The 26,328-nt window shown below is 40.3% G+C and overlaps 1 protein-coding gene and 1 long non-coding RNA gene across 3 annotated transcripts; one reads left to right on the plus strand and one right to left on the minus strand.

Moving 5' to 3' along the window:
* Window positions 1-1,719: 1,719 nt before the first annotated feature.
* ASNS (asparagine synthetase (glutamine-hydrolyzing)) lies at window positions 1,720-20,254 on the minus strand. 2 transcript variants are annotated; one of them, XM_068674013.1, is made up of 12 exons: window positions 20,102-20,254; window positions 18,512-18,779; window positions 15,654-15,891; window positions 13,631-13,816; window positions 13,205-13,306; window positions 11,179-11,306; window positions 10,249-10,375; window positions 8,751-8,857; window positions 8,075-8,175; window positions 6,129-6,210; window positions 5,706-5,861; window positions 1,720-4,336 (listed from the first exon to the last, which is right to left on the minus strand). In XM_068674013.1, the coding sequence occupies exons 2-12, from the start codon at window positions 18,758-18,760 to the stop codon at window positions 4,127-4,129; spliced, it is 1,686 nt and encodes a 561-aa protein (XP_068530114.1). In that variant the 5' UTR covers window positions 18,761-18,779; window positions 20,102-20,254; the 3' UTR covers window positions 1,720-4,126. The 2 variants fall into 2 exon arrangements, with proteins under 2 accessions (XP_068530114.1, XP_068530115.1); XM_068674014.1 differs by lacking the exon at window positions 20,102-20,254 and adding an exon at window positions 19,643-19,929.
* A 2,094-nt stretch (window positions 20,255-22,348) lies between these two features.
* LOC137852361 (uncharacterized) lies at window positions 22,349-23,794 on the plus strand. Its single transcript, XR_011093783.1, has 2 exons — window positions 22,349-22,545; window positions 23,066-23,794. It is a non-coding gene; the product is annotated as an uncharacterized lncRNA (long non-coding RNA).
* The last annotated feature ends 2,534 nt before the right edge of the window (window positions 23,795-26,328 follow it).

The raw sequence follows: 26,328 nt of genomic DNA on the forward strand, positions 1-26,328 counted from the left end.
ATTACCTACCATGTTCCTTAGAATTGGCATTCTATACCTGTTCTAACTCAGATTTACAATTTATAATATTGTAAGCAGTTTTAAATTATTTTAAAATTTAATATTGAATGCACTCAATATTAATGTATTCAACTTTTTGCTGCCTTCTCACCTGCAGCACCAGAGTAAGAAGCTCTGCACAGTATCTTGTGAGCAAGATTAATTAAACCTACTTTTCCCCTCATCATCTTCGCTCCTATTCTAATTTACTGTTTATTAAATTCACTTCCATGAAGCTCATAAAAAAAAAAAAAAAAAAAAAAGAGCAACAAGCACGTGTGAAAAACCAGGCTACAAGCACAACTGAAACAGGATGGAAAGCAGTTTTCACCATGCACGGAGTCTGTTTGCACCGACACGTTAACAGCGGCTGCCATCTGCTGGATAGAAAGCCACTAGAAAAAGTAACACTCAATCCAAATTCAGACTTTGACAGACCGTTTTTGGCCTGCTGGAGTTATATCTTGCCCTCCTCAGACAGAGGCTCATGCCCCACAGCATGCATGCAGAGCAAGGGGTGAAAGTCTGATGCTCTGCAGTGGAAAACCTGGTGGCAAACTCTTCTTATGACCCCCAAGTACAGGGGAACAGTAGCATTGAGTGGATCTTAGGGTACCATTGGCATCTTCTGTTGTAGCTCCTTGGGCATTTCGAAAGATCCAAACCCAAGCATACATTACCCCATCAACCTACAAAATACCAGAGCAGCACAAACTACCTTTGCTTCTTCTTCAGTTCCTTCTCTCCTTCGAGCTTTGTAAAAACATGAGCCATTACTTCTACCGCAGTCAGGTTCATTCATACCCTTTTGAAAGCTTCCTAACTGCAGCCCCTATGCCAACTATAATGGATCAGTTCATATGTAAATAAAGAATTCCCACAAAATGGGAACCCCCAACCTTCCACACCTCACCAGCATCATCCAGGTGCTTCATGTGCATGGCTGCTGCCCTTAGGAAACACCTGAGGAATATGAGATTTACCTAACTATAATAGCACACAGGCTCTCCTGTACCTCAGCTCCACAGTCTTTGGGGTTCACTGCTCAACAGCCAGTTCAAACACAGGTTTACCTTGTATTAATCCCCCTCACATTACTCATTTTTTTTATTTACGTGTCATATATTAGGTCTGTGTCAGAATAAAAGACTAAGTCCAGCCCTCCAGAGTCTCAGAATAATTTTTCAGTATTTTATTTTTAACCCCAATTTACCACATTTTATCTCAGTTCTGAGTACAGAAACCTGACAGCTTTGATTGACACTAACTTTGAATAAAATTCTCTAAGTAATTAGACTCCAGAGTAGACATAAACACTGGTTCCTGCAACCTAACTTTCCAAAAGCATTTTTTTTTTAATCTTGATGAAATCAGTTAAATAAGCATCACTTTATAGAGGTCCATCAGAAGACATTTCCCATACTAAAGGGCTCTCCATATTCTCTTAAGCTCACGTAGGCTGCTTTTACACATTATTGTGATTTAAAAAAGAGACTGCTTCAAACATTGTGGTATAATTTCAAACCATCCCGGAGCAGCCTTAAGCAATTAGTATGGCCCACATGCTTCTAACACATACATTGTTTACTTCTCCTTTATCAAAACAGGGAGCGACTGCAGTGCAAACATCCAAAGAGGGAAAAAAAAAAAAAAAAAAAAAAGCACAAACAACAACAAAAATAAAGAGTACCACTTTTATTCACTTTGCAAGAAATATACGGGTTCTCCCCCAGCAGTCCTGTAAGCCAGGGAGTTATCTGTCTCCTTCTCCTTCCTCCCAGGTGGACCACTGACTTGACTTCTCCACTCCACCTCAGACACGCTAGTCTAACTAGCTGCCTCAAGCTGTCAAAACAGTCCAGCTTAATTTTCTACAAATGAAATGTAGTGAGAAAAGGAGGCAACGACAAAAAAAAAGTAAAACAAGACAGCAGAGCACAGCATTCTGGACCTGCATCCCATTCCCTCCTATCAGATGATCCCAAGTAGCTGTGGTCTTAAAACAGAGAAAGAAGAAACTACAGAGCTTCACAAAAGTCAGGAAGTCTGTAAAAGTCAAGCCTGTACATGGGGAATGAACTTTTTACTCCTAAGACCCCTCATATATATACCTCTAACAAGAATAAAACAGCAAGCAGTATTTATCCTCTGCACTTCAGTGAAAAGATAAAAATAATTAGGATCACCAGTCTGCAGTCTTGCCTTGCTATGTAAATGCCCAATTCATTAGAAATTAAAAAATAATAATATATATATATATATGGTGGATTTCCTTGAATACCTGGCTGCTCCACAATATTACTTATCCCTGCCAGAGCCTAGCACTACATCCGAAATAAAGAGCAACATTTGAACAGTGTTGCAGCAGAAAGTACATTACATACAGAGTTGTACATATTTTTTACTATCATTTTTCCTATCATCTGTGCCTTGGGAAGTTTACAGTGAGTATTAAACCTTTACACGTCAGTAGCCAAGTCAAAATATACTTTACTGTTTTAAAGAAAATCCGAGAAGGCGAAGCATGTGGCCCTTAAGTAAAGAAGTCTGCAGGAACTTGCTATCTTACTCATCCCACGTTCATAAAACAAATACATGCAAATCAAAATACAGCCACTACTAGTAAGGCTGGACAGCTCATGGGCTCCATGGCACCAGAGACGTTTCAGTAAAGCTTCCGAAACAGACTCAAATTCAGGATTAGGAAGGGGGAGGAAAAAAAGTAATAAATAGACAATCATTTTATAAAGATTTTTAAAAAATAATTGCTTATATTTTATCTTTTAAATAACAGCTGCTTTGGTTTCCTTGTTGAGAGGGGCATTGAACTAGACTACTTCATCAAAAGCATGATGTTAATCAAGGCGATCTGTAGCACTTATGTATATTTTTGACCAACTTCATATTTAATGTTACCTTTAAAAAAGCAGGCCCCTATACCAAACTAATTAATAAAAAGTTGTCCCCAATAAAAAGTAATTTGTTTGAATGAAAAGCTTTATGCTTACTGAACAAGGTGGTTTTTTTTTGTTGTTGTTGTTTTGTTTTGTTTTTTTCTCCTTTTCCTTTTTCCAAGCAAGGAATCCAATCCCATTGTCTTTGTAGGTGCTTTGTCTGACTAAAATCTATGGCTAACAGGGCTGGCTCACCACACAGTCCATCACATGCAATTGAACAGCAACACAGTCCACCTCTCCAACATATAGGTGGAAACAATATCACAATAAGTGAAAAACTTCTTGAAATACTATGTCAGGCAACTTCCATCAGACAGATACAAATCACCCGGTTAACACTCTGTTTTCAAGAATAACAAATACATTTAAAAACTGAAGCCCTTGAGTTAGAAACAAAAGACATAACTCAGCTTCTTGTCTGTTCTGCTCTTTGATAACAGTCACAGTACCTTTAAACTTGTGGTACATTTAAACAATTCAAAATGGCCAACTGGTGGCTTTACAGTAAGGAGTAAGATTTCCTTTAATTTCATTAAGTACCAGCACCACCATGATTATAAACTATAGTTAGCACCTCTCCATAGCTACGTGTATCTTTTGAATACTAGGCCAAGGTTCTTGGGAATTATTACAAAGACACTCAGAACAGAACAATATAGACACAGCCTATCCAAATCCCACAGCCAGATATACAAATCACTAAACAGCTACAGTGAAGTTGCCATATGCTCAAAGGACCTTCACCAGTTCGCATCACTTTGCCTTATTCAAGTCCTAAAATCAGAGATCACATTAAAATATATTAAATGACTGCAAGGCAAATTAATACAATTGAGGCCACCACATAAGAAACAGTGCTGCTGAATAAAGTAGTTCCTTGTCCATGAAGTATTTTCCCATAAATCCCCAAATTTGGGTACAGCAGGGTGAATTTTATAGTATATTTTATAGTATACTAACCACAGAAAGCTTTCATTTCCAGTAGCATTGTCAAAACACATCTTAAAGACCATTTAAGATTTAGGTTTGCATATTTCTTTTTTTTATTATTATTATTTTTATTTTATTTTTAAAGTGGAGTGTATGCAAATTGCTTGCAGTACTTCTATTTGGGGGATTATTTCAACAGCCTATTCTTGGGCAGCTGACTTGTAATGTTTCAATGTGCGAGCAGAAGGATCAGCAGTTTTAACCCATCTTGGCATCCAGTAGTGGGGCAGCCAGCTGCTTCGTCCTGGGTAGTGCTTCTCAAAGATCTGGCGGTAATAATAACTTTCTTTTGTTTTAGGAGGATTAAAAGGGTATTTCTCTGCTGCCTTTTCAAGCAGAAGGTCATCAACCTACAAAAACAGAAAAATTCAAATTAAAATGCAAATACATTTCTAATTTATACAAGCCAATTTGCACCAGAGTCATGCAAGGATTCACCACTGAGTGCCTATAAGTTTAATATATATATATACAAATAGATTTATTTTAGAGTCATAGGTTTCTCACAGGTGCATTTTTGCCATAGGCTCCTTTGATCTTTATGGACTATATATAGACTATATATTTCCAGTGCTGTTAATGTTTCTCTGTGTATTACATGTGATTACATGTAATTTCCTTTGGGTTAGAATCACCTTTGTTAGCTCAAAAAAATCCCCAATAACCTTCTTTTCTATCCTTCTCTTGTCAATCAACTGGCACAACTTAAAGCAGTCTTTTGCCATATAAGTGTTTTCCTGGTTTTTTTTTGGTTTTTTTTTTTTTTTTTTTTAGCTCGGACAGAGCTGCTTGTATAACCAGGCTCTCAGCAACAAAAGACCTGGGATGCAGAGCCAAAAGACACCTGCAGCTGTAAGCTGGCTAAGAAAGGAAGGATGAAAAGTTGTACCAGTTTAAGTAATTTCTACAGCAGCTTTCCCTGCCAACATGCTATCTAACTCCCCACAGCCTTGAATTAAATTTGTCCCTATCACAATTGTACAGGCTCAGTAGGGGCAGCACAACACTGCTGCATGACCCAACGACTTTCTTGTCTGCAGATACAGTAGAGAAGGAAAGTGGGATACAAACAGTTGATGGTAGGACAGACAAATACACAGAAATATGTGTAGCTGGGCTTATGGATGGGTAACAGAGCTGCAGTGTAAAATGAATTCTTAATCCTTCCTCTCAGTGATCAAACTGCCTTCATACACTAGAGATTATGCTTTGTCCAATGCAAAAATGCTGTAAATATTCAGTGGATAGCAACTCAAGGAGATGCATTAAAAAGCAAAAGAACTTAGCTGGGCATTATCTTGGAAAAAGCAAATGAAATAAAGAAGAAAGGGCATTATGAAGTCATTATACTATTCAGCCTCAGAATAAGTTCATGCAAGTGTCTTCAGCTGAAGCAGCTGCTTCAGAAATTTAGCCCAGAAATTGTGTTTGCCAACACATAATCTAATTTGCAATCCAGATACCTACATGATGCTCATTTCCTTACATAGTCATTTCTGTCAGGCTCTAGCATTACTTTGAATCTACAGTTTCAAATGCCTTTATGCAACACAGGTAGCTGGAAGACTGTTGATTAAAATTTATCTTGTTCCTCCACCATGAAACTCAAGTTACTATCATACCCAGATTCTCCCAACTAGGCCTATGTCCTGCCTCTCCTTGGCAGCAATATCTCAATAGACTTAAATGTAAAAAACAAACAAACAAGTGGTACCATACCTGTTGATCAATATAGTCCTGAAGGATAGAAAACCACGATTTCTTTACTGATGTTATACCATCACTGAAAGCTTCTTTGGGTCTCCAGAGTATTTCTTTGGGAAGTAAGTTGGAGTCTTCAAAGGACTGTCTTAAAAGGTATTTTTCGATTCCATTCTGTTTTCAGAACAACAAACAATGCCATGAGCATCAGTATAATACAGAACTGCAGTACAATGATTTAAATACTTGACTAAGAAATGGGTTCCTTTCAGAACGTCTGCTCAGAAAAGGGTTCCCAAGAGTCCAACAATCCAGCAAAAAACATTTAAGAGCATACTTGGCTTTTGTCTCAAAGACTGAATTCAGCTATTCAGTCATGCTTACAAATTAGTGGATACGTGTTCTAAGCTTACATTTGGATCCAACCCTAGTTTTACATACCTTTGGGGTTCGCATTTCTGCTGGTAGAGATAAATAATAAGAAGTAAAACGATGATCCAAAAATGGGACTCTCAGTTCAAGACTAAACAGAGGAAAAAAAACAGAAATGACAGAGTTAACCCAACACATCATCCTCTTATAAATTCCCTACCACATAAGCTTTCTTTGTCTTTCACATAAATACAAGGTTACCTGCTTTCACATGAAAGACATTTCACTTGCATATTCATGACTATCTAATTTAATTAATCGATCTAGAAAGTTAAATTTGTTGTCTGAATGGATTAACTACAGATCTCAGATGATTTATGATGCCATCTGCTGGACGGCTTCTAGTACAATGATTTCCAGACTACAATCTTACAGGATTTGCAACATCTGTGGTTTCATGTAAAAAATAAATACAAAACCCACACTGAACAATGCTGTTGCTCCCAGAGAACTACCAAGAACCTTTAAATTGCTGACTGGGATTTGCATCAGCATTTGTAAAGATGTCACAGAACCAAGCAAAGATTCCCACAGTCATTTCTACAATCTGCATTTGTTTGTATTTTCAAAAGACAATTAAAAGGAGCCTGTATGGTCATTAAGCTACTGCCTACTGATCCTGCAGCATTTGCACACTAAGTTCTCTCCAATGTCAATAGCAACTATAAGAGTACAAAGCCTTCGTACTTACATTCTCTTATATATAACATGGCTTTTAAAGACACTGAAATTAGAGTAATGGAGGCAACAAATTACAAAAAAAAATTACAAATAAAAGTATTTGGTAGAAAGAACCCTTCTCAGTATTTTCCCTTAAGAGACATTAAGCTACCTAGCCTCAAAGTCACATGAAGATTTTATACTAGACGCAGAGCTGAAGCAGTGTACAGGCTGCAAGCAATTTGCTACTATGGCTCTGAAGACTGACGTTCTTCCTAGAGTAGTTTAGACCTAGACACTAAGAATAAAGTCATCCTGCATCACAATATTCTGCATCATTTAGTAATTCAAACAGCAACAGTTAAATTATACAATTTCCTCAATGGTGGAAGAACTTTTATGATACTTTATGAACTTCTTTTTTAGGAACTTTTTTGACAAGCTTGAGAGGTAGGCCTGTGCAAACTTCATGAAGTTCAACAGGCCCAAGCTCAAGATCCTGCACCTAGGTTGGGGCAATCCCAAGCACGAATATGTGGGTGATGACTGGATAGAGAGGAGAAGGACCTGGGGGTACGGGTGGACAAAAAAAAAATTAAATATGATCTGGCAACGTGCACTTGCAGCCCATGAAGCCAACTGTATCCTGCACTACATCAAAAGCAGCATGGCCAGCAGGGCAAGGGAGGGGATTCTGCCCCTCTGCTCTGTTCTCCTGAGACCCCAGCTGGAGTGCTGCATTCAGCTCTGAGGCACCAGCACAGGAAGGCCATGGACCTGTTAGAACAAGTCTAGTGGAAGGCCACAAGGATGCTCAGAGGCTCAAGCACTTCTCCTATGAAGACAGGCTGAGGGAGCTGGGGTTGTTCAGCCCGGAGAAGGCTCCAGGGAGACTTTGTAGCGGCCTTCCAGTACCTGAAGGGAGCCTACAGAAAAGGTGGGGAGGGACTCTTTGTCAGGGAGTGGAGTGATAGGACAAGGAGTAATGTTTTTAAACTAAAAGAGGGTAGGTTTTAGATTAGATATTTGGCAGAAATTCTCGACTCTGAGGGTGGTGAGGCACTGGCACAGGCTGCCCAGAGAAGCTATGGATGCCCCATCCCTGAAAGTGTTCAAGGCTTAGGCTGAATGAGGCCCTGGGCAACCTGGTCTGGTAGAAGGTGTTCCTGCCCATGACAGGGGGTTGGAACTGGATGATATTCAAGGCCCCTTCCAAACCAAAGCATTCTGTGATTCTATGATCCACTTAGGCTCTTAAATCATGTTTAGTCATCATGCAAGAGACTGTACTTTACCCGTGTGCTGCAGTAGTTCTGTCTGCACGAAGTACATCAAACATGTAGAGCTCCTTCAGAAGCCTCTCGCTCTCTTCTGCAGCTTCTTCAGGAGACGGCGCCTGTAACCAGACACATGTATGTAGCACACAGATCTAGTACAGCTGCAGCAAGGGAACCACTACTTGCTGTCCTGCATTTGCATTGCAGTGATCACCACATACAGACCTGTGACATACCTTAGTGAGAATTTAAACATACCAAGCTAATACTTGACAGCAAGCAAAAATGTATGCAACTTGCACACTGTGATTCCCTTCTACTTACTTATATAAATAATCTCTCTTCAAGCACATTACAAGGTATAAGTTCTTTACATGCCTTTGCAGATACATCGTTGTCTACATAGAAGCTATAGTTTTGATTATCTTCATTTTCAGACTTTCAGGAGATTATTTAGGATCTCAGAACTAGCAAAGAATACGCACAAGAAATAGTCTCAGCAAGTTTGAAGTTTAAAAGTTATTTTTGAAGTGATTAAATCAAATCCCTTGGATTTTATGCCACTTCAGGAGAAACATATAAACATACAGCTGTACCAACTCTCAAACTTCACACCTTTAAATCTCAGTAGAAGTTTTCTGTTGAAGGGGAGAAAAGCAAGTGCAAGGGCCTGTTGAACAGCAAATATATTTACCTTATGGAAATATATATATCCTTGTGTCAGCTCATCTGAGCCTTCTCCTGAAAAGATGACCACACTGTCTGTTTTCTTGCGTATGTACTTGGAGACAAGATACATACCTTAAAAGAAGGAGAGAATTATTAAAATAGAGCTATAGATACGTTATATACAGTACAGATTTACTTTAGCATTTTGGAAGTTTCTCTCCAACAATATGTTCTTCTGTAGCAAACAGATTCAATACCCTAACATAACATGTCGTTGATATTCAAAGCCACCACTAGCCACACAAACCAAGTGCTGCAAATAGATCTAAACTGTGTACTTATACTTGGCCCTCAAAATATCACTGAGACGTGTGTTTGTGTGTGTTCATGATCCTGGGAATGCTGGAGGATTCCCATAGGAACACATACCGGAGTTGTTCTGTCTCAATTAGAAATTAAGCATAAGATTAATTCCAGCACAGTCCTGAACAAACTTTCTAGTTTTGGAGAACAAAAATACCAGCAAAAGCTGCTGCTTAGCTCTCTACCACTATGGATTGAACTAGATGAGGGCATTTTTTTCCCTTTTTAAAAAAAAACAAAAAAACACGTTTATTAACCAGAAGTATGTCTTACCCTCATTGCATCTTACTAAACAATAAACTTTTATAACTTAAGTATTAGAGATCTATTGAAAAGGACTTATTTTGCTGTATTTCATATTAAGCAAGAATTGCAAAGAAAGAAGGATGGCAAATGAAAAGTTGTTTTCATTCTTAAACATTTTCAGTATTTCACTTAGCAAAATTCTAGCTTCTTATCCCATACAGTTTTCAAAACTGTCTTGCCTGTTTGGTGTACTAGCTTGTTTACAATGCTTTGCACTGACACAAGAGTATCTGAGTAAAATGCTGTAAGGGCATTACACAGAAGGCCTCATTAGATAAGGGTTTTTCATTCTTATCATGTTGGCAACCCTTTTTAAGGACCTGCTGATGGCTTCTGTCATTTCTCAGAATCAAATGTACATTAGAAGTCTACCTGACTTCAGTGTATATGTATTACTACTAGAGGGTCACAAGAAATACTTCACTTTAGTATTATTCAAGAAATGGGGTAACCATAACTGTTTGGCTATCATAACATTCAGTGACCCAAACACTGAGCCTCAAATACAGGTTATGCCTCAGACAGCCTGCAAATTTTCTCCTTTCCTCCAAGGTTCATATTTATCACAATAGAAAACTAAGACCTATAGAACTAATTTTTTTAAAATCAAGTTTCTTTTTAATCCCAAAACTTCAGGAACAGCTCTGGACAATGTTTATACAGTCTGTGACTTTGAAACTAATAACTCATTTTGCCTCATTGTGAGGTCACAGACAAGACTAGGGAGCAGAACTTGGGAGTCTCATTTCCCAAGTTCTACAACAGCTAAAGGAAGGATCTAGTAGATGACTACAAGGTTTTGCATAAAATTTATTCAAGCAACATAAAGCAAAAATTGTTACTAAAAATCTTACCGATTGAAGCTCTTACTGTTGTTATGTCGTAGGTTTCCAAGGAGAAGATAACCTCCTCAATTGCCTGAATTCCCTCTTCAGAATTAAATATTACTTCATGATGTTCGCTGCCTATATGTGCTGCCACCTGTTTGTAAAAGGTTATAATAATGTATTGCATTTCAATTAAAACATTGTTTTAAACACACCTTGTGTTTTACACACCCATTTTACACACAAACTGGAAGCATCAGCTAACTTCCTTCTGCCACAGTGAGGATGAGATGACATAAGGCCAAGAAAAGGTGACACTGGAGCAACCACTCTGACTTGCAGTGGTATGTTTGCCGAAGGGAACACAGTCTCCCTAATTACACAGTGTTCAATCGTGACTGCAACAGAACATCCAGCTGCTTGTCCAAGGCCTCACAAAATCTGCAGAGAATCTAAGTACTTTGAAATTTGCTCTGAAGAGAAAAAGCAGCTCAAAAGCCTTAACAGGCTGGATACCCAAAGTATATCCACAGTTATCCTTTCCAGTGTACAGTTTGTACAAGGCTCTAAATTAAATAAAATAACAATTAAATTGCAATATTTAACATACATACAAATGTCATAGCATAGGAGCAATAGCATGGTGATAGACTGTAAAACCTAGAGGCAGAATTGGGACAACTCTGAAGGATTGTCCTGTTGGTAACAACACAGTAATAATCACAAAAAAGTCTTCCAAAAAGAAGAAAAAACGGTTAAGACTCAAGTTATCTCTTTCTTAAGATTTAACTAAGCAGCAGATGTCGTACTAAATGATTTACTGCAAAATGATTTGCATCATAGCAATAAATGAATACTAATCAGAATTATAATCAATACCGTATCGTGAAGTTACCACCATTAATTTACATGGTTTAACATTCAGCAGCTGCAAAGTGGAAGCCACATTTACTGTACCTTTCTGGCAGCCAGTAAATCAGGGCTGTTTTCCATTCCAATTGCGAAGGTTTGTAATGGATAATTGATGTTCATTTCTTTCATCAGTTTCAGAACAATGGCTGCAACCAAACTGGAATCTAAGCCCCCTTTAAAAAAAAACACACAAAAAGCCATCCTTGATAAACCACATTTCTGGTTAGGTGTTTGACTGTGTTTTGTTTCCCTCTAAGGAACCAACTCTAGAAAGTTGAATCTTATGAACAGGTTTCATTTTTAAGCACCGTGAATCTAAGGTAGTTCTTCTAAAACTTTACCTCTGCTTAACAAGATAATCACATGACCTTATTGGAACATCTTCAGTAAGTTACTAGTACTTTTGATATCAAAAGCATCAATGGAAATTCTGCATTAAGACAAGAAGTATTCTGAAGTCATTGTATCGCTAGAGATGTCCCTTCTCAACTCTGCTACAATTGGCTTTACTCTTCATTCCAAAACTGCTCTCCATCCTCTTCTTACCTACACATTTGATACTGTAATAATAAAACTATTTACATTTTTTTGTTTTGTTGCTTGAATCAAACAGAATTAAGTAAAAGTCAAGCAAAATATTTTGTCTGACCTACAACAGAACATTTAGTCAAAGTATTCCACTCTTCCCCAATCATTTTTCAAAAGCACCTCTAACTTTTTTAGTGAAATTAATCTTTGTAACATCAAAATTAAAAGGTTCTCTAGCTAGTTCTATGACTTCTTGACCACTTCTACTTGTTGCTTCCTCTCTGAAGTACTGATCAAAGCACAGTACCTCTTCTCCTACACCTGCCTGCAGTTCTAACAAGCAGAAGGCAAAATCCTCTTCTCTGCTTCCTACACTCTGCACGTGTTTTTTCAGCTGAGTGCATCTGCATCTGTTCCCACCCTGATTCCCTTTGTAGGAACGCTTCCCTGACAAAAAAACATCTTCTCTAGAAAAAGACATGCAAAGTCTGAAGAAATAATGAGTGTAGAAATCAAACCAAGTGCTTGGGATGTGAAAATCAGGGAAATGAACACCTGAGTTTCCGCTGTGAACTTGAGGAACTCCCTTTGTGATTGGAAGTGCAAGCATTTCTCTAACTGTGATGCTCCAAGCATACTCAAAATTGTGAAGCATGGAGATACTCTGTTATTATATCAGCCCAGGACATTAGATATACTGCGGATACACAGTGTGCACGTGGATTTGAGGAGCTGACCATCCTCTGATTTAATATCTGAAATTTGGTTTTGAAATGGGCTTTTTGACTGAGGCTGGGAAGTTCCAGCTCTGCGTGTCTCTGTTTCGTTTATTTCCTTCCTACTTTTTATGATTGTAAGGAAATACTCCAACAGTATTTCCTGTTCAGTTCTCTCTCATTCAGATGCACACTTAATAGAGTATGTGATAAATGAATGTAATTATTGATGCTCAGCGTGTGAATGAACAGCATACCAGAACTCTAGCCACAAGTACAAAGTGCTACAAAAACACAGTGAATAAGATGTCAGTCCCATGGCTACAAAGCCTTACCTCTGCAAGACTGAGCCACCAAATCACAACATCGATCAGCTAAGTCAGAGAACAAGTTCTTGAACCACAAGCTATTACCTCACCTGAAAAAGAGTGTACTAAATAATTATGGTCCAGATGCTCCACTGCCATTTGGTAAATCAAAGGCAGTCTGGGATGGAAGCTAAAGCAAAGTAGGTGGTAACAAGCCTACTTTTTCTTTTTTCTTTTATCTTTGGTTTTTCTTCATCAAAAATGGTCCATGTTTCAACATGACAACATCCCAGCTCTAAACCTTAAAAGCATACATCTTTCAAGATATCTGTAAACTGGATTTTTTTTATTTTTTTTTTTAGGTCACAAACCACCAAGTTCTCTGTAACCAAGAAAGCATATGAAGATTCAGATCACTTCAGGTACCTCACAGCAGAACAGTCAGTTTACTTTCTTCTAACTGGTAGATGATGTGTGGAAGAGAGAAAAGACGGAATCACTGGAATTCTTGCTACTTACCTGACAAAAGACAACCAATCCTTCTGTGAGCCATCAAACGCTTTCTAACAGCATTTTCAAACAGAATACGGATGTTACTTTTCACTGTTTCAAGATCAAAGCCTGTTCAGGAAAGAACAAAAACAAACAAAAGAAACATTAACAGTTCTGCTTAAAATTAGCTGCATTATGTGATTAGGAAAAAATATATATATTTGTCTGAATCTCCTTTGATGATAAGGGCATGCAAGTTCATACATCTTTGTATAAAAATATCTTCAAAAATGATTCTCAACTTCCTACATCATAAACATTGTTTCAGTTTTTTCAAATGGAACATTTTAAAAAACAATTGGTTCAAGTTTCATATTGAAAGATTATGATTTTCCTCCACTTTTTAATCAAAATTTTAATCAAAATTAAAAGGCAAGTGTTTTATTGTACTACCTGAAGGCAGATTTTCCACTGTATCACAAGCAGCATGGAGTGGTTCATCTTTATAACTATGAAACTTTACTAATTCTACTGATGCAACCTTGCCAGAAGGCTTCAAATCCAGCACTTCATAATGTCCCGGAAGAAATGGTTCCACTTTAGGAAATAAGGATTCTGAATGCTTTAAGTTGATAAGTCCTATAGATAAAAGAGGAACAACAACAACAAAAAGTTACAAAAAGTGTTACAGAGTTTTTAACCTAAATCGGCCTAGATTGGCTAAGGCACATCTCACTCAACAACCCCACTACTAAAACTATATAAAACCATTTTCTCCAGATCTTAAATTTGGTATAAAAATATAGTTCTGAGTCTGAGTCTGCCCTGGTTTATGGAAAGGTAGAGGGGAAAAATGCAGTGTCCTTAGGTTCCTCAGCTGCAGCATGGCTGGAGAAAGCAATGTTGGCATGACAGTAAACACAACACTTCACTTTCAGGTACTTAGAGATCAGAAAAAATTGTTAGGCCCCTACATGTGGGACAGTTAGATGTATACAATCCAGAATTGGATTCCACTGCAATCAGTGGAATAAAACAGTTACGACATGTGGAGGCCTGAAATTTCATCTCCTGTAGAATTTAGAGACAACAACACCTTGAATCTCTAAACAGTTAGTCTTTTGAAGAGAGGCAGGTATAACCTCTCCTTTAGAGAGCATGGTGAGAAAACACCGCCTCTCCTATTTGTAAAATACCTAGAGATTAGAGACCTCTCATCCAGGAAGTGGTATGCCCAGCTTGCCACTATGGAGTACGATTCTGCTTCTGGCAGGTTACACGCCCAGATCTGAGCCATTTCAAGCTGAGGCTGACAGCATACGAAGGAAGTGTGATTCTACTAATTGATAAGAAGCACCTGACTCCTGTGAATGTTTCTCTGACTGAATACGTGATGTCCAGGTCAAGATCTAAGATGCTTATGACAATTCAAAAGAGTTAATAACTGATTTTATGTTAAAAATTAAGTGTAGTCAAGCTAATAATGGAGTTGTAATAAAGCTGTATCACTGAAGTGATTGCTTAATTAACATTGATTTACTGATTTCATAATTCATCAGTTTCAGACTCATCTACAATGTTGCTTAACAGAAGCCAAGAATCAGACTTGTGGCCAAAACTTATGTCCACTCCTCTTGTGAAAGAGGATGTTTTGCACCTGTTGGTCACCCAGATGCTACCTGAAGAATTCTACAAAATGTTCCTAAGTTACTGTTATAGACAGACTGCCAATCCACAGCAAGTGTTACAGGATACAGTTCCTAAAATATTCACTTCCTTTCTTCCTCTCCAAGAACCAGAGATGGTACAGCTGTGGTACCACTGAGCATTACTAGTAGAGGAGTCAACTTACATCAGAGTCTGATAATAAAAGTGATATACAACAACCATGAAAGTCCATTTTAGTCAGAGGTCATTTTAGGCAAGAAATTCACTTGTGGCATTATTTATGTAGACTGGAGAGAATTAGGTTAAAAAAAAAAAAAAAGGAACAGTAAAGGTGTCATCTCAAACGGAAAAGAAGTTCATCAAATAACATAAGCATCAGTAAAAAAAATATCCAAGGACACAGGAAATTTTAGAAGGGTTTTAAAATTCTTTGCTTTTACAGATTAGCGGTTCTTATGGCATTATTTCCCAGTTCACTACAGAATATCAGGAACAAATACTAGTATCATTTATTGTGGCATAAATCTAGCCTAACTCTATAGACTATATTCAACTTTGGGTTAATTTAAGACACCATAGGCTCAATCTGCAAGTTATTTTGGGGATATTAAGGATAATTAAATGTCTTCAAATGTTAATTCTCTGTAGCTTGTTTTACCAATGCATAGATTTTATACTACTAAATATAATTCATTTATCACTGAACTTACAGTTCACTTTCTCTTCACACTTAGGAGGGCCTGACAAAGAAGTTGTCTCCAATAACAACACCTAGTTTTATTTAGGCACTAAACACAACTGTTTTTACCTTTTGCCTCAGAACAGACACCCAAAAATCCATCATCGGTCAGCACCTTAAACAGTGGTCTGACTCCATAGGTATCTCTCGCCAGAAACACTTTTCTGTTTGCTGTGTCCAGAAGGATGAAAGCAAATACACCATCCAGCATGGATGCCGTTTGTTCTATTCCTCCTTTGTTGTAAAGATGAAGGATAACCTCACCATCCACCAGTGTTTGATATTCAAATCCAAACTGCTTCTGCAACTAAGAAGAGGTAAAAAGAAAAATGCAAATAAGTATTTGCAAACATTTCTTATTAACTGGGAAAAAAACAAAACAAAACAAACAAACAAAAATTCCGATGTAATTGTTTAAGATGACAACAAAGTTGTTTAAAATACAGTTCAAAGTTACACAAACATTTCTGCCAGTGAAGGAAATTAGACTTTTGTGTTCAAATTACCATCCAAGATCATCTCTCACCCAACATCGATTGACTCTGTAGTCTTAAGCAATGTTCATTATAGCAGGTTTTCAGAGAAGCATTTCTATTTAGGGGATGTCAAAGTGCAAAAACACAACATTAGTTTAGCCTTCCCATCTCCACAGACAAATGGCAGGAGAAGGCAAGCACTGGTTCTAAAAATCCAACTCAAAATAGGACGAGGAACAAAAGACAACAGTATTTCCTGTAGTCTCAAATCTCTCAATACCACTTTCTTGTCAGATAATAGAGATAGCAACATTTACTTAAAACTCTCTGCCCTCCAACACACTGACACAGATAACATCTTTGCAGAGTAAAGTACTTCAGAAACAACTATGTTTTATTTGTGCAGTTGCTGCAATTCTTCAGTGTGTTTAACGCACAGAGTATTTCCTTCTGCATAATCTTCCTCTATTCTTCAATCTAACCTTTTCACTTTGCCTGTGCAGGTGAAGTAGGGGAGGAGGAAATGAGTTGTCAGACTAAGTCAGACCAACTATGTATTTTGTGTTCTTGTGGTGCTACTTTTAAAGGCCCTTCAACATCTTCCAGGCACCTGGGGTGAAGATAGGGATGACAGGTTCAATAAAACACTAAAAAAAAAATAAATAAATACTGAAGAAACCCCACATAACCAATGATTTTGCACTTTAACTTATGTTCTTTGGTTTCACTCGGTATTAATGGAACATAGAATTGGCTCAGAATGACTCAGTATTAAAATCACTAAGCCATTGCCCTAAACTAGATGGCTGTTTCTTCAATGATGTATTCCTGGGTAGGTTTCAGATATATATTTGCAGCTGAAGGCCTGAAACAAAAATTTCTTTATAAAGAAAGAAGGCACCTAACCAAGGTAGCAAAAACAACTGAACAAATTCCTGCTGATGGTAATGCAAGTTTTATACAATTAAATTCCCCCTAGGTTTCTGTGCGTAACACAACTGGGAGTGATTCTTACTCCTTTCAGCAGCAGAAAAAAAAAACAAAAAACACAACACAAAACACAACACAAAACACAGCAAATACCATAGCCTGCTGACACAACACATTTCACATACGTTTTGCCCTGCCATACACAGAATCATAGAAGCACTTAGGTTGGAAAAGACCTCCAAGATCATCAAGTCCAACCGTTAACCTAGCACCGCCAAGTCTACCACTAAGCCATGTCCCTAAGCACCACATCTACATCTATCTTTTGAGTACCTCCAGGGATGGTGACTCAACCACTTCCCTGAGCATCCTGTTCCAACGCCTCACAACCCTTTCAGTGAAGAATTTTTTTCCTAATACCCAAGCTAAACCTCCCCTGGTACAACTTGAGGCCGTTTTCTCTTGTCCTATTGCTTGGGAGAAGAGACCAGCCCTCACTCTGCTACAACTTCCTTTGAGATCATCGTAGAGCCAGGTACTTACAAGATTAAATAATAATAATAATCTCCTTTCTTTTCAGTCAAATTCCCAATGACACCATTGACAGTAACCTGACTGCAAAAACGCATCGTATTAGAAGTACTGACACCTCAAAGTATTTGTAGATTTCTGATACTACCATGCTCAATTTATGATCCATTTTAGGCATTTAGTTTCAGCATGATTCAGGATCAGTCAAAAACCGCAAGCCACACTATATGCTATATTGAGATGAATTAAATCACTTCCCTTTATGAGCAACACAAGCAGTGAGGACATCTCAGCACTGGGAGAGAGGCACATAGACAATGCTCAGCAGCAATATCACACCTATCAGGGATATTCTGACACAGGACAGAGTTGCAGCTTGTTTTGTGCCTTAGAGACTTGTTTAGGTGACTCTCAAAAACTCCACAAAGCTTCCGCCTTAAGCTGCAGACACCTAAGGACTTTGGTGGCCTACTGGAAACTTCTCCCTAGTGTTTGTTGTTGTTACAGAAACACGTATGTATTCCTGTTTTAAGTTAATAACTGACATGTCACATCTAGGTTGACATGCAGAAGTAAAAACGAAATGCCTGACAGACTGGAGAAAGATCCAAAATAACTGATGTGCAAGACACTCTAAAATCATTTGCATTACGAAGAGGAAGGTGGGTGAGAAAGGGGGCTTGGAATTTCCCTCCTGAAGGATTAACGAAGAATGAACCTTTGTTTTAAGTTCAAACCTATAGATACAAATACTATTTCCTTTCTTGTCAATTAAAAAGGATTTTTCAATATTAAAGACTGTTTGTCACAATATAAGCCACCAAAGATTGACAGCTTATCCAGAAATTTTTCTTCCTTTTTTCTTCCTTCATCTGATAGCTTTTTTTTTTCCTCTGATATTTTAGTCCACCACATTTTAAACAATTTCTGAATACCTACCAGTTTTGAAATAAAAAAAAGAAAGAAATGTATGATCCCTACAACACTTACCTGTTTGAAATTGTAGATTTCTCCATTGTAACACAGCCACAGATAGGGGAACTTCTTCACCCGGATAGGCTGCATGCCATACAGCTGATCAACAACCGCGAGGCGATGGAAACCAAAACAACAGTTGGTGAATCCATTGACATTCTCGAAACGAAATGCATCAGGACCTCTGTGTGCGATCTTCATGGCACTTAGACACTGGACAGAAAGGCACTCATCGCTTCCGAACAGGGCCCAGATACCACACATTGTGAAGCTGTTGAGTTACCTAAAAATGAAGAACGTGTTCAATTAAAAAAAAAAAACAGCATCACGGTGTTATTTAGGTTAGAAAAGACCTCCAAGATCAAGTCTAACCATCAACCTGATCTATATGCAATAGATGACACCTAGAAAGCAGAGATACAGATCCCAGGTACCAAAAGTAGACTATCGGTTGTTGGACTATAAAGAGAACTGATGAAGAATGTAGCAGACTTTATTAACATAAGGTAACATAGTTTCCCACAATGTGATAAGCAATCTTCGTCCAACTCAAGAAATTCAGTTTAAACCTGCTTTTAGTTTTTTTTGTTTGTTTGTTTGCTTGTTTTCTTTTGGTTTTTTGTTTTTGTTTTTCCTCATAGACCACAAACAGAACAACTTATTTCTGGGCGTTGGGTGTGACCCACTGAAGTAACATCACAGCAGCAGATCCCTTCAGCTCTTTCAGAAGAGAAACGCTCTCCCATCCTGCAGCTTACCAAGTCATGAAGTAAGTAGCCCCATGGTCAGAAATCAAACAAGTCCAAGCACTTCCCCTCGCGTTTCGGTACTGAGGTAAAAAGCTGTTCACCCAGTTACGCTACCTGGGCAACAACTCTTTCCGTGCTCTCAGCCAACAGAACAGGCACAGACCCAGCATCTACACCAGCTGCAGAAGCCAAACCGCAGCTGAAGGCCCCAGGTGCTCCTCAGGGGGTTGGGATGCCCCAAGCGCTCCCCTGGGCCTTGGGATGCCCCAAGTGCTTCCCCCGGGGCTGGGACCCACCGGGCGCTCCCCCACGGGGGCTTGGGACCCCCTCCCCAGCCCCTTCTCCCCTTTAGCTGGACAGGGGCTGACATTTGGCCATACAACACACCGGGTCCCACCTGGGCACGCCGGGGTCTCAGCCCGGGGAGATGTCAGGGGACGATGCCAGGCTGGGGGAGATGCCCCGCAGAGCAGCTTTAATAACCGGGGAGAGGAGGAAAATTTGCGCCATCAGAGGGTGCCTCCAGCCCTGCTGGGTGCCTCGGGGCAGCTAAGAGCAGCCCCCACGAGGGAAACAAACCGCTCCTGCCCCGCTGGGCTGGCTGAGGGGAGCCCTTTCCCCCCGGCTCCCCCCCGAACCCCGGCAGCGCGGCCCCCGCCGAGCACGCCCGGCTCCCCGGGCACCACGCGGCAGCGGGCCCGGGCCGCGGCCGCCCCCTCCCTCCTTCCCCGGCCGGCTGCAGCCTCCCCGGGCACAGCCCGGCTCCCCTCGCTCCCGAGCCGCGATGCGGGCCAGCAGCGGCGCCGCCGGTGCCCGTGCGGCCACCAGCAGCCGCCGCCGCCCCCCGGGCGCTTACGGTGTGGCGGGGAGAGCCGCTCGTCCTCGCTGCGGCGTGCGGAGGAAGAGGCGGCTCTGCGCCGTGCCAGGCAGCCAGAGCCGGCTGCCGGGCTCCTCCCCCGCCGCCTGCTGCTGCTGAAATCCGCCGCCGGGTTTCATCATGCGGCTCCCTGCCTCCAGCCCGGCGGCCCTCGTGCGCCCCGGAGCCGCCCGGCATGGGGCGAGGCTCCCCTCAGGCACCCGCTGCCCGGAGCTGAGCCTCCGGCCTGGGCGTGCGGCTTTTTGCTTTCTCCTGTGTTAAAACGCGGCCCTGCGGGCGGTGCCGGGGCCCTTAGGTTGATACTGGCGGTGTGCAGCCACCGGAGATCCCCGCGTGGTTGCCCGAAAGCCGCTTTATTTCGCTCGGAAGAGGGAGCGCTTACAAAGCTGATCCCGTCAGAAGCGTTCGCTGAGGGGAAACTCGGTCTTGAATAAAAGGTGCCATGGCTAAAGGTGTTCTGGTGGCTGCCTGAGCCTCATTAAGGGGCTTTATTCTCCACACAGGTTCAGGAGTACCATTAGAAGTCATTTACATGCTCTGCGGTTTCATGGCTTGCTTTAGTGCCCGTGGTTTAACGCTGCAGTGCATAAAATTCCTCAGGTTGCGGAGACTCAGCAGTCAGATCTGCGTGTGGAATTTTAAAAGGATCTTTAAGAACCCTTTAAAATGAAATATTTGAGAAAGAAAAGCGTGTTAAGGTATTGCATGGATAAGAAGCAGGCTCCTGAGCTGGCCGTGAACATATGGAAGCTTCCTCTCAGCACTGCTTCACCTACACCTAAACCAAACAGCGCTGAGATTTCGAGCAGCTGCGGTGCCAGGTGTGCAGTTCGCAGAGGCTTTGCACAGCCTGGACAAGCAGAGCGAGAGCGAGAGCAGTGGCCCATCGAGACACAGCTCACAGAATGGTGTTTTTTTTTCTTTTGCTTCTTTCCTACCCGCAAAGACACACAGAAAAGATTTTTGGAAGGGTCTGCTTAGGCTTAGGTTGCTGTCTTGGTGTTTTTATTTTATGGGCAGTTCCTGGTTCATAACTGGATCTCATGCAGTACTTTACAATAGCAAATGCAAAAGCATTTGGGAAAACGCAGATCCTCTCATGGAGAAAGTGAAGGAGAGCGGTGAGAAGCAAATTGTAGGAAGTCACCCAGAAAGGCTGGGCAACCACAGCCTAAAAAACTGCCAAAGTCATCACTAATGTCTGCATCCCTGGGGCACACTGGATAACAGCCACATATTTCGCCTCCCTTTTACTACCCTCTTGTAAAAACTGGAAATAACTGCTACATTTTAGTATGTCTTGCATGTTTTATCTTCCATTTTAACAAAGTTTATGGTGTTAAATATAGGATGAATGGGAGAAATACCAGACAAAGTCTATTTTCAGACATTGGCAGTTTTACTGTTCTCTAGCTACAATAGCACAGGTAATAACTGATACGTCTCTGTCCTTTTCAAGCCTTTTCTTTACTATGGCCAAGTAGCCCTTTACTGTCCATTTACATTAAGTGTTGTATTTCCGTGTCCAGCCTTTGCTTTTATCATGTCTCCATACAGCACCACATGTAATTATGCCCCAGAGTCTCCCAGCTCCATTCCTCAGTCATCTTTCCTCTCAGTTTTCCCCCTTCTGCAGACATTGTCACGTGTAATTAGTTTCTCCATAACATTGTCTTCTCCACTATTTCCTTAGAGCAACTTGTGGAAGTATTCCAGCTTTCCCATTTCTGTATGCCAGGATCGCAGCCGTCTTTGTAAATCAGACTCTTTGCAAGAAGACTCAGATCTGTATTCCTTATTTTGATAATTGCCAGGCTTAGACTGACTTTTGGTCAAGGTTCTACATATCCCAATGTCCAGAATCTCTCCTCTGGCTACTCAGAGAAAAGCCAGAGAAAAGTCTGGCTGTCACTAGTAGAAGAGGAAGGTTTTGTTGACCTTTTGGCACCCTCCCAGTGTGTCATTCCAGGACCACCAGCTAGAGTATGCAGGAATATATAGTTAGGGAAGAGCCAGGTCATTTTTTTCCTCCCGTGTCCCCTGCTCTTCTTAGCCTTAATGTGACTCTGTACTAGAGCAGTGGCTGAGTTCCAGTACCTCAGAAATGAGTCATCTCCCTAGTCATAAGCCTAGAAAGAACTTTTCGAAATGTTGCACCATGGGTGATGACTCACAAATAATGATGAAGAGGGGTGAGTAATGCAGTCATTAACGTTAAAATGGTAGCTTATGTCTTACTTGTTCACGAAGGAACCAGAAGTGCTTCTGTTCTTTATTTTCTTTTTTTAGTCTTAAGAATTCTGGTGCTTATGGGTGATACCAGGCAATGAAGGGCACAGCTGTATTGTAGCTGACAAAATGGCTTTGTTGGAGGTATGGGACACCTGAAATGAAGGGCAGAGAGCTTTCACTGGAGGCAACAGGTAATTGAGTATTTAATTGAGTGGAAGAGACCAGGTAAGTAAGTATAATGTAGAAACAGAGGAGCAAGCCCCAGAAAGGCATTAGTGGGAGTTACTGGATATTTGTAGACAATTTGTAGAGAAACTAAAGATATCCTTTGGAATGGACAAGTATGAGTAAATGTCATCCGCCTTCCTTTCTGACCCTGCCCTTCAACAAACTCACACTTTTTCTGCTTGGCTAACATACTACTACCATTAGAGAATTTGCATCTGCTCCCTTTGAAGATGCTGCCCCTTTGACAATTTGCAAGCAATAATTAATGAGCACTGACTTATGAATAACACTCAAGTCCACTGTTTCCTCTTGGTCAGCTGGCTTGCTTTCACACTCAGTTTTTGGAAGGCTGTATGTCATTGAACTGTTGCAGCTATGTTAGCTATTGCACTGAGGTGGTCAGAAGTTGAGCACTGCTCGTCATTGAAGTCTGTGCTCCTCAGTTTTTTCCATAAAGATTAATACTTTTTCTTCATCCATCAGATGCGGTGCCACCAGCATGCCTGGAAGACTGGAAATGTATGAGTTCTGTGAGATCCATGAAATCTGCTTGTCGGGCAGGTAGAACCAAGGGGAAGTCAGAGGTTGTGATATAAAGAGACATGCAGTGAAAGTCTTTTGGTTTCAAAGTGATCACTGCAGTACCTGGAGGTTTTTACAGAGAGTAGCATTCTGAAGTGTCCCTTGTGACTTCTGGCTTTTTGCATGAGAACAAGTTTCAGCTGTTTTTGTGACCACAGCTCTCCAACCTCTCTGTTTCCATTCTGTGCTCTCACCAGGAGAAAAGAGAAAAAGAGTTTTTGTTCAAGAAAACAAGATCTTCAGTAGAAGACAATAGTCAGAATGCTACAGAAATCCTTTCCCTTTTATGTCAGCACCAAATGCACATACTCCAAAGTTTCTCCAACAGGAATTGAAGGCCCTATGTTGACAACGAAGATCACAATGAGTGGATTTACAGGCCAGGCCATTAGGTAGGGCAAGACTGTAAAACATCTAGTAATCTGCCTCGGCTCAGCCTTTGTACCACCCCTCTGCATGGCAACTAGTAGTGAATAGCTGGGGAACATTCTGCATCCCGTCTGAACATCTGCATAAATATGGATTGTTAAAGACGCTTTGTCACCAAAAATGTGAAGGATGATAAGGATAATTCTGAAACATTTTCTGTTTTTAAAAAATGGGAGATTTGGGGAGGGGCGAGGAGAGTGATATATGTCTTGTCCACGCCCTTATGACTTCCTTTGCATCATGTATCCATTCCTCGCTTGAGCCAACTACTCTCCATTTAGCCTTCAACACATCCTGAATTACAACAGCAATTTTTTTTTTCTGTCTCCAGTCCCAACTGGTGTAGTAATGCAGTCATGAGAATAGGCGGTTTCTGGATTCCAGATGCCTCAAGCTATCCTTTTTTCAACTCTTAGTGACTGAATGTTCATGATGTAAACTCGTCACTGATCACCAAGAATCCTGCATTTGCCAGCTTGAAGTTTTTCATTGATGTATTCACTGCACAGCACTTTGCCACATATCATCATAGGCCCAACTGAACAGGATATGCTACTAAGATTTGTGGTTGCCAGCATCCACAAATTTGGTGTTGAAGACTGTGTACTACACTTTATGTGCTTCCATCTTCTTTTCCTGAATGCACACTGTAACAAGAATATAATGGCAACCTTGGGGCAGGGAGAACCAAGTGGCAAACAGCAAACACTCGTTCTGGCAGCAGCCTGGCATATTTTCTAGGGTAGGAACTGGACTTAAAGACAGAAGGCTGCTTCTCCTGGAGCCCCACAGGAACATGATAGCTTTGGCAGCCCGTTATACACTGGGAGATATTAGTGGTGGGCAGGACCCAGTGGAAGCTGGAGATCAGTTTCTCCTCCCCAGCTGCATGGATTGACAAAGATAATGTATTCTCTGGCTATCTTTACAAATATAAAGACATGCAGTTGGATATATGTACACTTACCAGGAAATATTTGCAATGCTAGGTGTTACTGGTAATATGACATACAGCTATGTGTCAGGGATGTGCATATGCAGAGAGCAAAGCCTTTTTCCTATCTTGGTTTTTCTTCCCCAGGGGAATAGTTACACAATGAGCTAACTAGGTGAAAGTTTGAGCGATTGCACTCAAGATCTCAGGCAGCACCGTGCTTTCATACCCATATTTGAGTGGGGAAAAAAACTCAAAACAGAAACTGTCACATTCAAAACTGTTTGCAGGTCTGCAGCTCAAAGCAAGATAGGCTCACATTTGTATGAGCCTTAGTCTACCTTTTACCCAGAGGGATTGCACCGCATGTCAGAGAGCTTTGAGTTTACAGCTTTTAAAGACCTTATCGACCTATAGCAGAGCTGCTTATTCCTATAATTTTGAATATATCTATTTTTCTTTTATTCCTCTGTGTTCTTTTTTTTTTTTTTTATCCTTTGGAGACATTTAAAGGACATGCAGACTGTTTGTCTCTCCTCCAGACAAAATCCTCTCTTGCTATAAAAAGTAGTCGTCTCTCCCCCTGGGAGTTTCTATTGCTGTCGTCTCTCTTATTTAATCCTTTTTCTTTTCTTTCTACTTAATTATGTTAAGCCTCAAAACAAATAAGGCTTGCTCTGACCTCAGAGTTGAGAGGTCACAGCACTGAAGTGTTAAAAGAATATCTTTTCTAGAGCTGGGCATTCAGATCTTCAGTAAAGCACTAGAAAGGCATGTCTAGTGCAGCAGTGGGAGAAAAAACAAAGTAAGGTGATTTGTTACCACCCGCACAAAAGCCTTGGCATTTTGCACTACTGCAGCATCCTTTTTTAATGTCCCAAGTCCTTCCATTGTCCCCCATGTGTCTTAGCACATACAAGAAAAGGTTGTTGAAAGAGCTGTTGGCCATACAGCGCACATTGGAGGCATGGCATATGGCATACCAATGGCTCTTTTGTAAGCAGGCCCAGGACCACAGAGGAATGAAACACTGCTGACTTTAACTGAATAGTGGTCTTGGCTAATGAGAAGAAATCCGATGTAATTTATGCTCTCTTCCCTGGGGGTCGGTGAACAAACCCCCAAACCAAAGAGCTATTACATATGGTTTTTTAACCACTTGTAAAACGAGACAGAAAAATTACTTGTCTGATGCTAATAATATAACATAAAGCAGAATAATTCTCTAGAGTTTTTAGTCATACTGGTAGAACTAATTTAAATTCTGGTTCTTCTTCGTACAGTAAGAAAGACTAAGTGTCAGCTGAATTAGCATTTAAACTAACAGATAGAGTCAATGTGGCAGGAGTAACTAAAAATTACGATCTTCAGTTCACTTCTTCATTGTGATTGACCCATTGTGATATTTTGCCCAATTCAGTAGATGTTTTAATACAAACAAGGTCCTTTTCATATAGAGCAGAGCTAAGTTCCACTGTAAGAGATGTGGCTAGCTGATGTAAAGTTTTTACAGCAAAATCCATGTTTGAATGTATATAACAGAGTCTTAAACACACTGGAATGTATTTTTCATTTGGAATAACTAGACTCGATTCTAACAAAGTCATTTTCACACACATCATTAGTGCTGCTTTCGTCTTTTAAAAGCATTGTATTTCATTTTGTGACATATCTGGAAGATATCATCAACAGTGTCCCAGGAAATATGCTTGGATGCACATACATGCCCTCCTAAATACACTTAAGAACAACAATAGAGGAAGAATGACAATTATTGAATACTGCATGTGGATAATTTTTT

Source organism: Anas acuta, chromosome 2 (genome assembly GCF_963932015.1).
Source record: "Anas acuta chromosome 2, bAnaAcu1.1, whole genome shotgun sequence".
NCBI classification, from domain to species: domain Eukaryota; kingdom Metazoa; phylum Chordata; class Aves; order Anseriformes; family Anatidae; genus Anas; species Anas acuta.

Excerpts from the sequence above, each read along its gene's own strand:
- ASNS (XM_068674013.1), bottom strand. The coding sequence starts at position 18,760 with ATGTGTGGTATCTGGGCCCTGTTCGGAAGCGATGAGTGCCTTTCTGTC. Across the intron at positions 10,376-11,178 it reads ATTTACTGGCTGCCAGAAAG|GTGGCAGCACATATAGGCAG; the intron begins GTACAGTAAATG and ends TTTTACAAACAG. Across the intron at positions 5,862-6,128 it reads CAGAAATGCGAACCCCAAAG|AATGGAATCGAAAAATACCT; the intron begins GTATGTAAAACT and ends TTCTGAAAACAG.